Below are 19618 nucleotides of genomic sequence, written 5' to 3'. Positions count from 1 at the left end.
CAAAAATTGTGGGAGGAGAAGCATTTTAATTGATTTTCACATAATTCAAAATGGCGGAAAATCTCCTGGGTGGAATAGGACGAGACAGGGCCCCTGGATTCGTGGTGACCCAAGGATTCCAGCGATACTAAGCTTTTGATGATCAGACGTATGGTTCAAAAGTAACAAGCAGAAGTGTACTTGCAACTTTGACCTGTTGGTGGCGCTAGAGAGTTTGAGGTGCTGAGTTGAAATTTGGTGACAAGATCCTTGAGGGAGCCTAGAATCAGTGTGCCAAGTTTAAAAACCTCTAGTCAGACGGTTCTATGCGTTGCCATAGAATTTCACTGATTTTAACAAAATTCAAAATGGCGGAAAATCCTCAAGGCAGAATATGACGTCATAGGGTGCGATGGATTCGTGTTGAGCCAAGGATTCCTGCCATAGTGGAATTTTGTTTCTACCCAAAACGAGTCATGAGATATGAGCCAAAAGACATTTTTCCTAGTTATAGCGCCCCCTAGCAGCCAATTTGTTCCAAATTTTTTGGGGCCCTTTCGGGAGGGGTGCTGCATAAAGGCACCAAGTTTCGTTAAGATACGCCAAAGGGTGGCCGAGAAATGAGCACACTTCCTGTTTCGCATCTTTGCAGCCAAGTTTGATTGGCTGCCACGGCCAAACGCTTGTGAAATTCAAATCACCGGGTATAACTTTTGTGCAGGTTGGTCCAATTATGCTATCTTCCAAGATTGGGAGAAATTGGTAAAAAATTGAGGGAGTTGAAACATTTTAATTGATTTTCACAAAATTCAAAATGGCGGGAAAAATATATGGGCGGGAAATGACGTCATGGGGTGCTTTGGATTCGTCTTGGCCCAAGGATTCCAGGGATACCAAGTTTTTGAAAATCAGACCAACGGTTCAAAAGTTACAAGCAGAAATGTACCTGGGATTTTGACCTGTTGGTGGCGCTAACGGGTTTGAGGTAGAGGCCTGAAATTTGCTGAGAGGAATGTTGAGAGTGTCTAGAATCAGTGTGCCAAATTTCACAACTTTTTACCAGACGGTTCTATGGGCTGCCATAGACTTGCAGAGGCGGAAGTGGACTGAATAATAATAATAATAATAATAATAATAATAATAATAAGAAACAATAGAATCACTATGGGTGCCTTCGCAGCTTCGCTGCTTGGCCCCCAAATATAGCTGCAAGCAGCAATGCGGGGCCAAGCAGCGTGACCCAGACTAAGTTGCCATGGCAACAGAAAGAACTGACCAGGCAGACGGTCATAGGCACGCACAGGAAGTGTTTACAAGCAGAAATGTACCTCCAACCAGATGGTTAGAGGCATGCACGGCTTCACCGTCAAATTCGATTGACTGTGATGGCTGAAATTACTTCAAGTGTACTAGGTGTGTGTGTGTGTGTGTGTGTGTGTGTGTGTGTGTGTGTGTGTGTGTGTGTGTGCTAAAAGACTGCTGAGATATGAGCTCAATTATATATGAGCCAAAACACATTTTGGAAAGTTATAGCGCCCCCTAATGGCCAAAGTGCACCAAATGTGGTATGGGCACTTATGGAGGGGTGGGGCATAATCCCACCAAGTTTGGTTAAGAAAGATCAAAGGGCTGCCGAGAAATGAGCACACGTCCTGTTTCGCGTCTGCACATCCAAGTTTGATTGGCAGGCACGGCCAAACGCTTATGAAATTCGAAAAACCGGGTAAGTTTTTTGTGCAGCTTAGTGCAACGTTGCCATCTACCAAGTTTGGAAGGAATTGGTCAAAAATTGAGGGAGGAGAAGCATTTTAATTGATTTTCACATCATTCAAAATGGCGGAAAATATACAAGGCGGAATATGACGGCATAGGATGCGTTGGATTCGTTTTGACCCAAGGATTCCAGCGATACACAGATTTTGACGATCAGACATACGGTTCAAAAGTAACAAGCAGAAATGTACATGCAACTTTGGCCTGTTGTTGGCGCTAGAGAGTTTGAGGTGGTGAGTTGAAATTTGCTGACAAGAACCTTGAGCCAGCCTAGAATCAGTGTGCCAAATTTGAAAACCTGTCGTCAGACGGTTCTATGGGTTTCCATAGAATTTCATTGATTTTAACAAAATTCAAAATGGCGGAAAATCCTCAAGGCAGAATATGACGTCATAGGGTCCGATAGATTCGTCTTGACCCAAGGATTCCATAGGCAGTGGAATTTTGTTTCTAGCCAAAACGCATCATGAGATATGAGCCAAAAGACTTTTTTCCTAGTTATAGCGCCCCCTAGCAGCCAATTTGTTCCAAATTCTTTGGGGTCCTTCATGGAGGGGTGGGGCATAAACCCACCAAGTTTCGTTAAGATACGCCAAAGGGCGGACGAAATATGAGCACACTTCCTGTTTGGCGTCTGCGCCTCCAATTTTGATTGGCTGCCACGGCCAAACGCTTATGAAATTCTAAAAACCGGGTAAGTTTCTTGTGGAGCTTAGTCCAAAGTTGCCATCTACCAAGTTTGGGAGAAATTGGTCCAAAATTGAGGGAGGAGAAGCATTTTAATTGATTTTCACAAAATTCAAAATGGCGGGAAAACTATATGGGCGGAAAATGACGTCATGGGGTGCTTTGGATTCGTCTTGACCCAAGGATTCCAGGGATACCAAGTTTTTGAAAATCGGACCAACGGTTCAAAAGTTACAAGCAGAAATGTACCTGCAACTTTGACCTGCTGGTGGCGCTAGAGGGTTGGGGGTGGGGACCTAAAAATTGTTGTGGGGAATGCTGAGACTGTCTAGAATGTGTGTGCCAAATTTGAGCATTTTCCTATGTGTGGTTCTATGGGCTGCCATTGACATCCCATAGGAGAAGAAAGTTGAATAATAATAATAATAATAATAATAATAAGAAAACCGACAAACTCATTAGGGGCCTTCGCCAGCTTCGCTGCTTGGCCCCTAATAATAATAATAAATATAGCTGCAAGCAGCAATGCGGGGCCAAGCAGCGTGACCCAGCCTAAGTTGCCATGGCAACAGAAAGAACTGACCAGGCAGACGGTCATAGGCACGCACAGGAAGTGTTTACAAGCAGAAATGTACCTCCAACCAGATGGTTAGAGGCATGCACGGCTTCACCGTCAAATTCGATTGACTGTGATGGCTGAAATTACTTCAAGTGTACTAGGTGTGTGTGTGTGTGTGTGTGTGTGTGTGTGTGTGCGCTAAAAGACTGCTGAGATATGAGCTCAATTATATATGAGCCAAAACACATTTTGGAAAGTTATAGCGCCCCCTAATGGCCAAAGTGCACCAAATGTGGTATGGGCACTTATGGAGGGGTGGGGCATAATCCCACCAAGTTTGGTTAAGAAAGATCAAAGGGCTGCTGAGATATGAGCACACGTCCTGTTTCGCGTCTGCACATCCAAGTTTGATTGGCAGCCACGGCCAAACGCTTATGAAATTCGAAAAACCGGGTAAGTTTTTTGTGCAGCTTAGTGCAACGTTGCCATCTACCAAGTTTGGAAGGAATTGGTCAAAAATTGAGGGAGGAGAAGCATTTTAATTGATTTTCACATAATTCAAAATGGCGGAAAATATACAAGGCGGAATATGACGGCATAGGATGTCTTGGATTCGTTTTGACCCAAGGATTCCAGCGATACACAGATTTTGACGATCAGACATACGGTTCAAAAGTAACAAGCAGAAATGTACATGCAACTTTGGCCTGTTGTTGGCGCTAGAGAGTTTGAGGTGGTGAGTTGAAATTTGCTGACAAGAACCTTGAGCCAGCCTAGAATCAGTGTGCCAAATTTGAAAACCTGTCGTCAGACGGTTCTATGGGTTTCCATAGAATTTCATTGATTTTAACAAAATTCAAAATGGCGGAAAATCCTCAAGGCAGAATATGACGTCATAGGGTGCGATAGATTCGTCTTGACCCAAGGATTCCATAGGCAGTGGAATTTTGTTTCTAGCCAAAACCCATCATGAGATATGAGCCAAAAGACATTTTTCCTAGTTATAGCGCCCCCTAGCAGCCAATTTGTTCAAAATTCTTTGGGGTCCTTCATGGAGGGGTGGGGCATAAACCCACCAAGTTTCGTTAAGATACGCCAAAGGGCGGCCGAAATATGAGCACACTTCCTGTTTGGCGTCTGCGCCTCCAATTTTGATTGGCTGCCACGGCCAAACGCTTATGAAATTCTAAAAACCGGGTAAGTTTCTTGTGGAGCTTAGTCCAAAGTTGCCATCTACCAAGTTTGGGAGAAATTGGTCCAAAATTGAGGGAGGAGAAGCATTTTAATTGATTTTCACAAAATTCAAAATGGCGGGAAAACTATATGGGCGGAAAATGACGTCATGGGGTGCTTTGGATTCGTCTTGACCCAAGGATTCCAGGGATACCAAGTTTTTGAAAATCGGACCAATGGTTCAAAAGTTACAAGCAGAAATGTACCTGCAACTTTGACCTGCTGGTGGCGCTAGAGGGTTGGGGGTGGGGACCTAAAAATTGTTGTGGGGAATGCTGAGACTGTCTAGAATGTGTGTGCCAAATTTGAGCATTTTCCTATGTGTGGTTCTATGGGCTGCCATTGACATCCCATAGGAGAAGAAAGTTGAATAATAATAATAATAATAATAATAATAAGAAAACCGACAAACTCATTAGGGGCCTTCGCCAGCTTCGCTGCTTGGCCCCTAATAATAATAAGAAAACCGACAAACTCATTAGGGGCCTTCGCCAGCTTCGCTGCTTGGCCCCTAAAAAAGGTACAATAAGCTGGTTGCATAAGTGTGCACACCCTTAAACTAATACTTTGTTGAAGCACCTTTTGATTTAATTACAGCATTCAGTCTTTTTGGGTTCACACCTGCCATCAATTAAAATTACTCTGATTAACCCCAAATAAAGTTCAGACATTTACTGAGTTTCATCCTCCAGCAAAAGCCAGGGTTCACAGAGAGCTTACAAAGCGTCAAAGGGATCTTGTTGTTCAAAGGTATCGGTGGTGTAGTGGTTAGCACGGTCGCCTCACAGCAAGAAGGTTCTGGGTTCAAACCCAGCGGCCGGCGAGGGCTTTTCTGTGTGGAGTTTGCATGTTCTCCCAGTGTCTGTGTGGGTTTCCCCCACAGTTCAAAGTCATGCAGTTAGGTTAATATGGGATGGCCTTGGGCTGAGGTGCCCTTGAGCGAGGCACCTAACTCCTGGGTACTGTTAGTGTGGCTGCCCACTGCTCTGGGTATGTGTGTGTGCTCATTGCTCGCATGTGTGTGTGTTCACTGCTTCAGATGGGTTAAATGCAGAGAGGAAATTTCACAAGTGTGTGATGAATAAAGTTGTGCTTTCTTTTCTTTACAACAACACTGAAGGAGCTGCAGGAATTTCTGGTAAGTACTAGTTGTGTACTACATGTGACAATCTCCCGTATTCTCCATATGTTTGGACTATGAGGTAGGGTCAAAGAAAAACATCCAGGCCCAGCTAAATTTTGCAAAAAAAAATCAACTCTCCCAAAACCATGTAGGAAAATGTGTTATGGTCTGATGAAACCAAGGTTGAACTTTTTGGCCACAATTCCAAAAGGTATGTTTGGCACAAAAACAACACTGCGCATCACCAAAAGAACTCCATAGCCACAGTGAAGCATGGTGGTGGCAGCATCATGTTTTGGGGTTGTTTTTCTTCAGCTGGAACAGGGGCTTTGGTCAAGGTGGAGGGAATTATGAACAGTTCTAAATACCAGTCAATTTTGGCCCAAAACCTTCAGATGTCTGCTAGAAAGCTGAAATTGAAGAGGAATTTCATCTTTCAGAATGACAATGATCCCAAGAAGATTTTGGAATGGCCCAGCCAGAGCCCAGACCAAAATTCAATTGAAAATCTGTGAGATGACCTGAAGAGGGCTGTGCACAAGAGATGCCCTCGCAATCTGACAGATTTGGAGCTCTTTTGCAAGGAAGAAGGAGAAGCAGAAACCTTTATTTGTCACATGCACACTTCAAGCACAGTGAAATTCATCCTCTGCATTTAACCCATCTGACGCAGTGAACACACGCGCGCACACACCCAGAGCAGTGGGCAGCCACACTAGAGCACCCGGGGAGCAGTCAGGGGTTAAGTACCTTGCTCAAGGGCACTTCAGCCCAAGGCCACCCCACGTTAACCTAACTGCATGTCTTTGGACTGTGGGGGAACCCAGAGCACCCGGAGGAAACCCACGCAGACATGGGGAGAACATGCAAACTCCACACAGAAAGGCCCTCGCCAGCAGCTGGGTTCGAACCCAGAACCTTCTTGCTGTGAGGTGACCGTGCTAACCACTAGTGGGCAAATATTGCCAAGTCTAGATGTGGCAGGCTGATAGACTCCGACCCAAAAAGACTGAATGCTGTAATTAAATCAAAAGGTGTTTCAACAAAGTATTAGTTTAAGGGTGTGCACACTTATGCAACCAGCTTATTGTACATTTTTTATGTTTTTCCCCCTAACAGATTTGTTTATTTTTCAATCGAATTGTACAGATTATAGGTCACATTAAAGGCGGGAAAAGTTTTGAAATTATTTATCGTGGTCTCATTTTTTTACATGAGAAAAACCTATCATTTTAACAGGGTGTGTACACTTTTTATATCCACTGTATGTATTTAGACAAAATGGGGTACATAGAACAGATAAATACACGGGAGCTTTGTCTTTTTTCTTGAGAAAGTGCAATGAAAGCATTTACAGTGAAAATTTTAAAACAAATACCAGTCTTCCCTTCAGTGTTCTATTAAATGCTACAAGCTTAAGCACATACATGCGAGCTGCCAACGCTATAATGCCTAAATGACAGTGAAAGAACGGGAGCTTTCTAAATTGATAAACAGGCAATTAGCGATGCCTTTTTTATCCTGATTGGTTGGTTGCTGGTGGTCCACATTCTGAAGCACAGACTGAAGCTTCTGCAAAACACACCTCTGCAGTACTTAGGCTCTCGAGAGCCTGGACTCGGACACTCAGACACACTAACCAGATGAACCACACAGGGAAAGAGATCTGCAACCTGGAATAAGTGCACTTCATTTCCCAGAAAGGGAAATTAATTTGGTCCCAAAGGAGTCAAGCTGATGGTATGTCTACTCCACTCCATTAAACAACTGACCATCAGCCGAGAGGTTAAAGCTGCCTCAGGTCACATCATCTGCATTCAGTTTTTATGTACATTCGTACATGAATATTATTGCAAATAAATCTGTATCTTAATCACTGATCATTTTAACACACAGAAGAGTCATGTGTAAATCTACGAATACACTCAGTCATGTGACAGACTAACATGTGGAGGGAAAAAAAAAAAAAAAAACAGTTGTGGTCGTTCTTAAAATTGGTATTTTCCAGTTACTCACGTTCCTGCCCTAAATAAATTAAGGTGTTTTTTTTCAATGAACATTTCAATTGCACATAAGGTGCCTACTTTCTGTATTTACTTTCTTGTGACTGTATTGCTGAGCTACCATACACTACTAGAGTCTGATTGAAAAAAATAAAATACTCGAGGAAGGCTGAAAAAAAGGCTTAATATGTTGATGTATAAAACTTGGGAGGTAAGATCCTTGTTCTGTAACAATTCTGAGTAGTGGTGAGCAGGGAGACTTGGGACAGTTTGTATTTCCATAAATTAATTTCAACCGATCAGGTTTTAGATTACATAGAACTTCTGATGTTGCCCCTTAGACTTTCTTTGGAACCACGAAGCTGGATACTGCAGCATGGGATGTGCAGTTCAATATTTTTATCAACCAAAACTTGTATTTTTTTACTTCACCTCCACCTCCATTCTGTGGTGTAATGTCTCATCTCATCTCATTATCTCTAGCCGCTTTATCCTGTTCTACAGGGTCGCAGGCAAGCTGGAGCCTATCCCAGCTGACTACGGGCGAAAGGCGGGGTACACCCTGGACAAGTCGCCAGGTCATCACAGGGCTGATACATAGACACAGACAACCATTCACACTCACATTCACACCTACGGTCAATTTAGAGTCACCAGTTAACCTAACCTGCATGTCTTTGGACTGTGGGGGAAACCGGAGCACCCGGAGGAAACCCACGCGGACACGGGGAGAACATGCAAACTCCACACAGAAAGGCCCTCGCCGGCCACGGGGCTCGAACCGACCTTCTTGCTGTGAGACGACAGCGCTAACCACTACACCACCGTGCCACCCGTGGTGTAATGTATGCTGGAGAATTCAGGATTTGTTAGGAATTAAAGTATGTAGCCTAGAGTCACCATTTATAGCATTATTTATTGAACTTAAATTCAGGGGGAAAAACATTTAAGGATTTATTTTTTCTTCAAAATGGCCAGATAGGGAGAGTTGGGACAGTTCATCATGTTACAGGTTTTTTCTTGTGGTTTACAAATATAAAATTGTTTAAAATGTTTTAAATATGTGGGCATGTGCCTGCATGAGAATGACGCTCATTTCGTTTTTTTCTTGAGAATCGAACGGTTTTGTCTCATCAGGTTTTGGGTAAACTGACATTTTTCCAATCGCTGTACCAGCATTATATGTTCATACAGTTCATATATTACAAGTTTTGATTATTAAATAGAAATTAAACATGTAAGCCTAGGTAATTTATTTTTGTTCCAAGTCTTCTAATATAATGTCTTATGTCTCCCCGCAAAGAATAATAACAGAGAAAGTGAAGCCTGAAGGCCAGTATATGTGACAAGCTGAGAAACTAATGTGGTAAGAGGGTATAGTAAATTCTCTCTAATGCTATATGAATGTGACGCTGCCTGCAAAGAATTTCACACGATCTACAAAAGCTGAAAACTTGTCCCAAGTCTCTCCGCTAATCCCTACCAATAAAAATCAGTTGATAAATTTTTATATGGTCAAAAAATGAAACAGCTATACAGCTTTTTTTTATACAACTGTCAATTTCTCAAACTCAAAAATCAGGAACAGTAATACACAATAAGGCACTTAGAGTTAACCATATTATTTTACATCTATTCCAAAACATTAAATCTCACATTACTCTCAAATTTGAAGTATATAATAAGCTCCAATACAAAACAAGTGTCTAAGGTTTTGCCCTAGTGTCAGAAAATGGGAAGTTTGAATACATCACCACCAACCGAGACCAGAAACCCAAGACAGCATTTAAAAGAAAGAAAAAAAATGGATGCAGTAAAGGATTAACACCCTGTGAGATGTGTGTATGTTTGGTTGTTGGTCAAAATAATGCAGTCATAAGTGCAGTTTCCCTATAAAACATCTAAAGAGACTGCTTTATATTTATAATACTGGCCTTGTAATCACTTCTTTACATACACTAATTTTAGATTAAAAATTACTCATATTCCAACCCATTAGAGATTCATAATTTGTGTGTTTAATAAAGAAGCAAAGTAAAGAAGCAATACAATTTCACTTCAAAAAGAAAAGCATATTTATAGCACCTCAAAGATGTAATTACTCTTTGCATATTCTGTACATTCCCTAAAGCAACACATAAACTTCACTTGCTATTAAACACTACAGTTTCCATAAGTATACTGTACCTTAGGCTTTTGATAAACATAATAATTACAAAACACACACAGGCATATGCAGCTCATAATTAAGATGCCTTCAGCATCTAAAGAGCTTCATAAAGTAATAAAATATATAGGTTCACATGGTAATTTAATAATCTAAAGCACAATCAGCCCATATTATTGTTATCCCCCCGGCATATATAAAATTCCTAATAGTTTTCGAGTTATGCTCCAGAAACTAAAATATGTTTACAGAGCATAATTCAAAAACTATTAGGAATTTTTTTCACGAAACCCGACCGTTATGTTAAGTGACTAGAGGAGTTGTGTCTTTTGACATTTCGGGATTTCTGCGATTTCCCTCTCCCCCGAATTTCCATGGCAACCAATTCAAATTAGGAAAATTTGGAGTGGGGTTTCATATGGGGGCCGGTGGGATGTCATCTCCTGATGACTCTTGTTTAATTATAAACAAGGGAGAGTTGAACCCTCCGAACAGTACAGCCCTGAGACGAACAGACTAAATGAGGGCGAATCTTCCGAAAACACAATTTGCAATTCTATCCTTACAGAAAACTAACACCAATGTGTAGCAAATTAATTTCAGTTTCCAGCTGTGATGAATGTCTAGTGCTCATATACAGTGCTGAAAACAGATTCCTCTAATAAGAGCTGCTCTTGCTGGACAACATACATCAGTCTTACCTGGCTCCTCCATATGAGCAACGATCCAATTAAAGGCCATTTCAGCTCCCATATTCCCAGTGTAGTACACGGCCTTCCGGCAGGCCTCCAGAGGGAAGCCCATTTCTGCCAACTGCATCACAGAGGTCTCGTCTATTTCTGGAGCTGGAAAAACGGCAAAGTATTCACACTTTCCAGCCTATATGGAAGGCTCGTATTAAAAATGAAGCATCTCATCGGGCCTCGTTAGAGAAAGGCCAAAAAGTTTGTACGGAAAATCGTGTAGGTTTTACTATGACTGGAAACACTCATATTTGTAGTACATGATATGATCACTTGAATCATTTTGTGATACACATGTGTGATTATTTCTGGAGCAGAAAAATTGTACTTACAGTCCAAAGAATTATTCACTGAGCTGTCTGAGGGGTACAAAAAAGCATTTGCAGTCAGATACGATTAATACACTCAAATCTTTTGTTAAACAGCAAATCAGAAAACACAGACATTAATATAGTTTATACAAAAATACACCAGCACTCTGAACAACGTTTAGAGAATCTAAAGCACTTTTACAAATTTTGCTCAGTGTGCAGGGGGTTCTTTTTTTTTTCAGGCGCAGAAAGCTAGAATAGAAAACTATAGATAACGTTACCTCTTGTGTCTTCAGGAATGACAATTGGAGGCATAAGGTCAGGGAGCTCTTCTTCATCTGCTTGTAGCCCTGTAGCCCTGAGCCGATTCAAATCCATAAAGTCAGGCATGTCTACAGAAACATCTGTTTGGAAAACAACCATGACAAAACTGATATAAAGGACTGGATCAATCAGTTAGCACATTTTTTAATGTACAGTATGCTTCGTCATCAAAGTGCAAAACAGTAAAAGCAGGACCCACAGTGCCCTCTGCTGGCAAAAATGGTACAAATCTACTTAAAACATAAGCAAATAAGATTTGTAAACTGATCATGTTTATAGCATGTGTATTGCCCAAGCACCTTTGTAACATGTGATGGGTCGGAGTTGCACAAGGGCGCTTGTGATTGGCAGACACAGATGTCAGCCAGTATAAACAGAAATACTGATCTGCTTTGTAGAATGATTAAGGCACTGAAGGACCAGCGTGTCTCAAAATTAATATCAGCGTTTACCCAGACCACATCATATACCCTGATGCTCAATGTACACATCCATGTAAAATAAAATAAGCACCACTAAACGCACCTAACTTTTTTGGAATCCAGTCCAGTCCAAAAGTGAACTTTTTGAGCTGTACAACCATGTAGTCAGGAAAAGATGCAAAGCGAGAAGTCCTGAAAGGGAGGATATAAATATTTGTTTAGTAAGAGAAAACAATATGCGTAGGTATCATCATCCCTAATAAAATCATGGCGTTATGAGATACTTCTTACGTTTTTATAAATCCCAAACTCAAAACCTACTAATATTTACATTAAACAATAAATAAATAAATGCTTCATTGAACATCACATATTACAGCTGAATCTATATTTACCAATCAAAATAACTTTTCTTTGCTTAGGTCAAGTGATTTAATGTTAATGTTAAATTAAAGCAATACAGATATGTTTCAAATACAAATCTTTCTCTCAAATGCTTGTTCCCTGAATTCCGGGCGGCACGGTGGTGTAGTGGTTAGCACGGTCGCCTCGCAGCAAGAAGGTTCTGGGTTCGAACCAAACGGCCGGCGAGGGCCTTTCTGGGTGGAGTTTGCATGTTGTCTGCGTGGGTTTCCTCCGGGTGCTCTGGTTTCCCCCACAGTTCAAAGACACGCGGTTAGGTTAATATGGGATGGCCTTGGGCTGAGGTGCCCTTAAGCGAGGCACCTAACTCCCGATTGTTCCCCGGGCGCTGTTAGCATGGCTGCCTACTGCTCTGGGTATGTGTGTACTCATTGCTCACGTGTGTGTGTTCACTGCTTCAGATGGGTTAAATGCAGAGAGGAAATTTCATAAGTGTGTGATGAATAAAGTTGTGCTTTCTTTCTTTCTTTTCTGTGTATTCAGTGATCTGAATCTGTAAAACCCTTCCCAGGCTTTGGACCAAAACCTTGCTTACTTCACTCCAGCTGACTTGGCCTGCAGTGCTGAGCTCCAGAAGTCTGGAACGTTCTCAGGTTCAGTAAAGGCTTGTAGACAGGCAGTGAAGGGAATGCGGGCCCTCACTGGATCTGGAGGAGCATGCAAGTTTTCTTCAGCATCCTTCCTCTTAGTCTCATAGGCCATGAGCTCTTCTGCAATATAAACATGATTACAGGATGCTGATAAACTTTGATTACTGATCAGAGTAATACCCAGCACTTCTAAACAATAAGACATGATGGTCTGGGCTCCACATGGTGTCAGTATAATAATAACACCGTCCCAAGTAGTTGACACATCTTACTTCTGAGTGTTCTATGAATTGTTGCTGAGGTATAAGAGGAATAAAACACTTTAGGACATATAATTATTGGAAAAGAATCACTTTGTGCCTTTCCGTATCATGCAAAAGTGCCATAGATTACTTTTTATAACAGCATACCTGGTCATGTTTTATTCCTTACTAATCAACTACTTCCTTTATTCTTACAATGTTCACTTTTTAAATAATTTCCCATTTGATTGCTAGTTTTGCATTGCTCTTCACTTGTGATATTTGCCATGTTTGGCTGCTGCAACAATATAATTTTACTGCTGGACAGGAAGGAAACTACTATAAAGTGCATGTTTATGCATTTGTTTATATCTTTATGTAGAGGACGGATTTCACTGTATTTGAGTGTGCATGTGACAAATAAAGGCTTCTTCTTATATGCATGCATGTTTATTTGTACTGTATGCGAGTTAAAGATAAAAAGGGTTTCCAAAAATATAGAGTATTAAAAAAATAATAAAAATCTGCCACTAAATTTAAAATGTTATAAAATATAAAAATGCTAATATATACGGGCAGCACGGTGTAGTGGTTAGCACTGTCGCCTCACAGCAAGAAGGTTCTGGGTTGAAGCCCAGCGGCTGACGGGGGCCTTTCTGTGTGGAGTTTGCATGTTCTCCCCGTGTCTGTGTGGGTTTCCTCCGGGTGCTCTGGTTTCCCCGATAGTCCAAAGACATGCAGGTTAGGCTAATTGGTGGCTCTAAATTGACTAAGTGTGAGTGCGAATTGTTGTTTGTCTCTATGTGTCAGCCCTGCGATGATTTGGCGACTTAGTCAGCTGGGATAGGCTCCAGCTTGCCTGCGACCCTGTAGAACAGGATAAAGCGGCTAGAGATAATGAGATGAGATGAGATATAATGAATGATATAAATTATTATATAGTATTTAATAATTATATAATATTTACTTAATATTATTACTATATATTTATAATTTATTTTATATATTCTAGTTTTACTGTAAATGTATGTTTTTTTATTATTTGACATTTAAAAAAATTGTAAAGTGGACCATTACTGTGAATGATGGAGAAGGAATGTTATCATAATTAAGCACATCTCGTCTTCACCTCTGTTGGTTGCAGCCTCCAAGGGCACAGGAAGCTGCATAATGTAGTCCACTCTTCGTGTGTAACGCACTTTCTGTGACTGGCAGCACTGTATACGCTCCTCCACGATGAAGCGGAACACGTCGCTGGGGTTCTCCGAGCCAGCGCTATTCCTCTGGAAATGGTGAAAATCAGAGTGATGCAAATTCACTACTACTAAAAAACCCTTGAAGTACTCAGTAAAGCGACATCTTCCATTACTTTGTTTTGAAATTCAAGAGAGAGCAGTGAAGAATTAAAAAAAAAAAAACCACACATGCATGATGTCCATACAAATGTCCTCGTTATGGAGATGAAATGAGCAGGTCTACAATTAAAAGTTCACAGAGTGTGCCTATTCTGAGGCTTACAGAAATATATCAGCTATATTTTTCCCCCCAACAGCACTGAAATACCAGAGCTGGTCAGAGAGCAATGAACGGTCTAGCTTAAGAGCCCTTAAGTATCCAGGACTCCACTAATAAATCAAGTGATTTCACAGCTCAAAATTCTGAGAGAACACAACTCGGTCTTTAACTAGAACATTTAGACTGACCATGTCCTGAGTATGAACATTTCACAACCCAATTTATTATCGATTTATAGGCATGTAACGATATATTGTGTGATGATAAATCACAATACAATTTTATAATGATTCTAATCGATGAAATTAAAAAAAAGAATGAAACAGCAGAGTAAAATGACAAAAATAGCGGGAATGAATGTGACTTACTCTATGTGGCAGTAACGGTGTTAATGTTGTGAAAACAGTTCTAAATAGAGTTAACAATAATCTTTTTACAGACTGCCGAAAGTAAAATGGAGGTCGAGGAAAATGTTCATAAAAGTTTATTAAGTATAGGCCTATTGGTTATTAACTTTTTCAGTTTTAATAAAAGGAATATTTTAGTTAATAGGCTTTTATATTTTCCTCCAACCTTTATAAAATGTAGGCAAACAATTATTATTGGTTATAAAGAAAATGAAACAAAAAAGTTTTTTTATTTAACAAAATGAATATTACGTTGATAAAGAACAGCAAAATAAATATTCTACATCTACACCTTCATTAAGTTGGTAAAAGTTATTTGACATCATACCAACTATTAAACAAAAACTACTACAATAAAAACCACTATATAAACACAGACAAATTTTAGAAAATGCATGCTATAAACAAACACCACTAAAACTTAAAACAGAACTACCATGACAAACTAATCAATTAATTATTGAAGAGCCTTAACTTTCAATTTGATATTTATAATAGTTTAACTTTTAATTTAATATTGCATTTTCTTGGTAATAAAATTTTTATTTAATTTTTTTTCCAAAAATATCATGGGAAAATCCAATCGTGAACCCAGTATCGTGAATTGAGTTGTAAATTGGGTGAATCATTACATGCCTGTTGATTTATAGTACACTTTTAATACCTTAATATACTAATATAAAAAGACAATCTTTACAATAACTACATGTAGTTCTGGGTCATGGAGGGCTTTTGGCATAGTGGGTTTAACTCTGGTCATGGGTCATGTAGGTGAAATAAATAGGAAGCATTATCTGCCTCATGTAACTGATAGCAGGTTCTAATTTTAACGTATTTCAGAAAGTCACTTAAGTGCATAAGTGTATGTACGGCAGCACTGGATGAGGACAGGTCTTCTGAAACTAGAGCCATGTAACAGGAGGGAGCACACGAATGTTGAAAAACTTCAGATAAACCTGAGAAATGGTTAACAATTAATGTTTTTCCAACTACAAAAAAAAAAACTTAATGCGCAAATGAAATAGCTGTTTTTACTACAAAAAGGATATTTCTTCTGTAAAAGGGAATGAGCTCTCACCTCTATGAGGTTGATGAAATGCAGAAAGAATTCTTGGGCATCTTGCTGTCTATTTGAGGAGAACTCTGGGTGGCCCTTGCTTACCAGAGCCTTGAACATTCTGGGGGAAATCCCTTTGTGCTGCTGCTGCACAGGAAAGAGCGTATTAGGCAATGAAAGTTCATTTGTAAGCTACAATACAGTTTTTTAGTTCATATTTTCCTTTTTGTATAGGAACAAGCAGGCAACTGAAAAGTAAAATGTATTGCAAGGATGAATTCACATACAGCCTTACAAACACAGCAAAAAAGCAAGTCGTTCATAGCAAATAGTTATCATTATGAATTTCACCATCCAAACAGCTGTGTGATATTACAACCCCAATTCCAAAAAAGTTGGGACGCTGTGTAAACTGTAAATAAAAATAGAATGTGAAGATCTGCAAAATCACAGAAACCTTATATTTCATTGAAAATAGTACAAAGACAACATATCAAATGTTGAAACTGAGAAATTTTATTGTTTTTTGGAAAAAAAATTATACGGCGGTACGGTGGCGTAGTGGTTAACGTTGTTGCCTCACAGCAAGAAGGTCTGGGTTCGAGCCCCATGGCCGACGAGGGCCTTTCTGTGCGGAGTTTGCATGTTCTCCCCGTGTCCGTGTGGGTTTCCTCCGGGTGCTCCGGTTTCCCCCCACAGTCCAAAGACATGCAGGTTAGGTTAACTGGCGACTCTAAATCGACAAGTGATGCTCCAGAAACTCAATCTGCTCAAAGGAAGGTCAGTTTTATAGCTTCTCTAAAGAGCTAAACTGTTTTCAGCTGTGCTAACATGATTGTACAAGGGTTTTCTAATCATCCATTAGCCTTCTGAGGCAATGAGCAAACACATTGTACCATTAGAACACTGGAGTGAGAGTTGCTGGAAATGGGCCTCTATACACCTATGGAGATATTGCACCAAAAACCAGACATTTGCAGCTAGAATAGTCATTTACCACATTAGCAATGTATAGAGTGTATTTCTGATTAGTTTAAAGTGATCTTCATTGAAAAGAACAGAGCTTTTCTTTCAAAAATAAGGAAATTTCAAAGTGACCCCAAACTTTTGAACAGTAGTATATATTATATATATATATATATGGTACATACACACACACACATTTTGAATTTGAGGTCAGCAACACGTTTCAAAAAAAAAAGTTGGGACGGGCATGTTTACCACTGTGTTGCATCACCTCTACTTTTAACAACACTCTATAAATATTTGGGAACTGAGGAGACCAATTGCTGTAGTTTTGAAAGAGAAATGTTGTCCCATTTTTACCTGATATTCAATTTCAGTTGCTCAACAGTTCAGGGTCTCCTTTGTCATATTTTGCGCCAAATGTTTTAAATGGGAGACAGGTCTGGACTGCAGGCAGGCCAGTTTAGTACCCGGACTCTTTTACTACAGAGCCATGCAGTTTTAATATGTACAGAAAGAGGTTTGGCATTGTCTTGCTGAAAGAAGGAAGGCCTTCCCTGAAAAAGATTTTGTCTGGGTGGCAGCATATTGCTCTGAAACGTGTATCTATCATTCAGCATGAATGATGCCTTCCCAGATGTACAAGCTACCCATGTCATGTGCACTAATGCACCCTCATACCGTCACAGATGCTGGCTTTTGAGCTGTGCACTGATAAGCCGGATGGTCCCTCTCTTCTTTAGCCCAAAGGACGTGGTGTCCATGATTTCTAAAAAGAATTTCTACTTTTGATTTGTCAGACCTCGGGACAATTTTCCACTTCGCTTCAGTCCATCGTAAAGAGCTCGGGCCCAGAGAAGGTGGCGGTGTTTCTAGATATCGTTTATATTTGGTTTTAACTTGCATTTGTGGATGCAGTAATGAAATGTTTTCGCAGACGATAGTTTTCTGAAGTGTTCCTGAGCCCATACATTGAGTTCCACTACAGACACGTGTCTGTTTTTAATGCAGTGTCACCTGAGGGCCTGAAGATCACAGGCATCCAATGTCAGTTTTCAGCCTCATCTCTTGCATACAGAGATTTCTCCAGATTCTCTGAATCTTTTAATGATGTTATGTACCACAGATGATATGATCCCCAAATTCTTTGCAATTTTACATTGAGGAACGTTATTCTTAAATTGTTGCACTGTTTGCCCACGCAGTCTTTCACAGAGCGGTGAACCCCGCCCCATCTTTACTTCTGAGAGACTCCGCCTCTCTGGGATGCTCTTTTTATACCCAATCATGTTACTGACCTGTTGCTAATTAACCAAATTAGTTTTTTGAGCATGAGACGTTTTCAGTCTTTTGTTGCCCCTGTCCCAACTTTTCTGAAATGTGTTACTGACATCAAATTCCAAATAAGCATATATTTTTCAAAAAACAATAAGACTTCTCAGTTTCTACATGTTGTTTTTGTACTATTTTCAATGAACTATAGGGTTTCCATGATTTGCAAATTGTCGCATTCTGTTTTTATTTTTGTTTTACACAGTGTCCTGACTTTTTTGGAATTGGGAATTAGTATCTTTTGGGAAGTTAATATTCAAATGTAAATAATGCAAACTGCATATAAATCAACACAAAGACATTATGACTTCTAAGTAAGTAAGTAAGTAAGTAAGTAAGTAAGTAAGTAAGTACCTTTTGATTAATGATTCATGTATTGATTCAAGCATTCAAGTGCCATCAACAAGCTTATTTTTAGAGTTCATCAGTGTGCAGAACTGTATTATGAATCTGATAATATCATGCAGCCTGTTTATAATTCTGAACATGAAGTAATAATTTCCTCGTTAACTTTTCAGACGCATTCTGTTGAAAGCGCTCATACTCAAGGCATAGAACAAGCCAGACAGACCAACCTTGTATTCTTCTTTCATCACCTGTTCAATGAGTTCTGATTTGACTGGTGGTTTGGAATACTGGCCTGAAAGTAGTCCATGACCCAGTTTGGCCCTGATGGATACAGACCCAACAAAGCATGTGTGACATAACATGTTTAACAGCAACACCACACAGAAGAACATTTCAGAATCCAGCATTCATTTACAGACTAGAACTAATCCTGATATGGTTTTAGAGTTTGTTATTTATCTCCTTATCCTCCATTGCGATAAAATGTGTTTTATGCAACAATAAAATGTATTAGAATAACACTAATACACTACATAATGTCTAATCTCATTGCTAATCAACAAATAAAAGAAGAATATGTACAGTGCTTGGACACTAGGCTAAAACAAAACAATATAAACAATAGCCATGGAGTAACTAATGACATGTAGCACAAAAAGATTCACACGTTCACCCCAACATCATTTATCATATAATAATACGATAGCTATTTGTGATATTACCGCAAATTGGCCTAGTGGTTAGTGTGTCCGCCTCTTGATCGTGAGATCGCAAGTTCTATTCATGGTCGGGTCATACCAAAGACCATCATAAAAATGGTGCCGTCTGGCAAGGCACGCTGCAATACAGATACGAGTGGGGAATCAAACTCTTGCGGTTACCAGAGGACTAGCCCCCCACTGTAACCCTAGCTATGTAAGAGGCCGAGGGCTACGGAAACGGAGATCGGCGCCACATGGCGTGGGAAGGGACTTTGACTATTTGTGATATTGTACCTCACATGTTTTACTTTACCACTTACATTTGCGTGCTGAAGTCTTGGGTAGGATCAAGGGGCGAGTAATCATAAATTCTCTGCAGATTTCCGACATACCTAGAAATTTTACAACCATAATTAAAAGCAAGATCGGTGTATATTTCTCACAAGGTATGACACTGCATTTTCAGTTTACTGCTGTCCCATAATTTACAAAAAAAAAAAAATGCAGGATATAAATGATTTAGATATATGAAGATTTAGTCAATTTAACCATTAGGCCAGGGGAAGCCATGGCCTAATGGTTAGAGAAGCAGCTTTGGGATCAAAAGGTCACTGGTTCAATTCCCTGGACCAGCAGGAATGGCTGAAGTGCCCTTGAGCAAGGCACCCAACCCCCAACTGCTCCCCAGGCTGCTCTGGGTATGTTGTACATTA

General features: G+C 40.1%; 1 protein-coding gene across 9 annotated transcripts in view; it reads right to left on the bottom strand.

Moving 5' to 3' along the window:
* Window positions 1–19618, bottom strand: part of usp13 (ubiquitin specific peptidase 13) — a 73809-nt gene that overhangs the window by 31649 nt on the left and 22542 nt on the right. For 6 of the 9 annotated variants that reach the window (XR_009654578.1, XR_009654577.1, XR_009654579.1 and 3 more), the window contains 9 exons: window positions 19226–19297; window positions 18432–18525; window positions 15580–15705; window positions 13709–13862; window positions 12283–12457; window positions 11428–11516; window positions 10860–10982; window positions 10600–10626; window positions 10226–10369 (listed from right to left, as the gene is read on the bottom strand). Coding sequence is in view for 6 of the 9 variants with exons in the window: in XM_060919851.1 (XP_060775834.1) it covers window positions 10226–10369; window positions 10600–10626; window positions 10860–10982; window positions 11428–11516; window positions 12283–12457; window positions 13709–13862; window positions 15580–15705; window positions 18432–18525; window positions 19226–19297 (1004 nt within the window). In the remaining 3 variants the exon portion in view is untranslated. The remainder of the gene's footprint in view (window positions 1–10225; window positions 10370–10599; window positions 10627–10859; window positions 10983–11427; window positions 11517–12282; window positions 12458–13708; window positions 13863–15579; window positions 15706–18431; window positions 18526–19225; window positions 19298–19618) is intronic. The other 3 variants (XM_060919852.1, XM_060919853.1, XM_060919854.1) reach the window with 3 other exon arrangements.

This window comes from Neoarius graeffei, chromosome 4, assembly GCF_027579695.1.
Source record: "Neoarius graeffei isolate fNeoGra1 chromosome 4, fNeoGra1.pri, whole genome shotgun sequence".
NCBI lineage: Eukaryota > Metazoa > Chordata > Actinopteri > Siluriformes > Ariidae > Neoarius > Neoarius graeffei.
The sequence above is the reverse complement of the archived record's forward strand: the minus strand, read 5'-3'. Positions and strand labels throughout refer to the sequence as shown.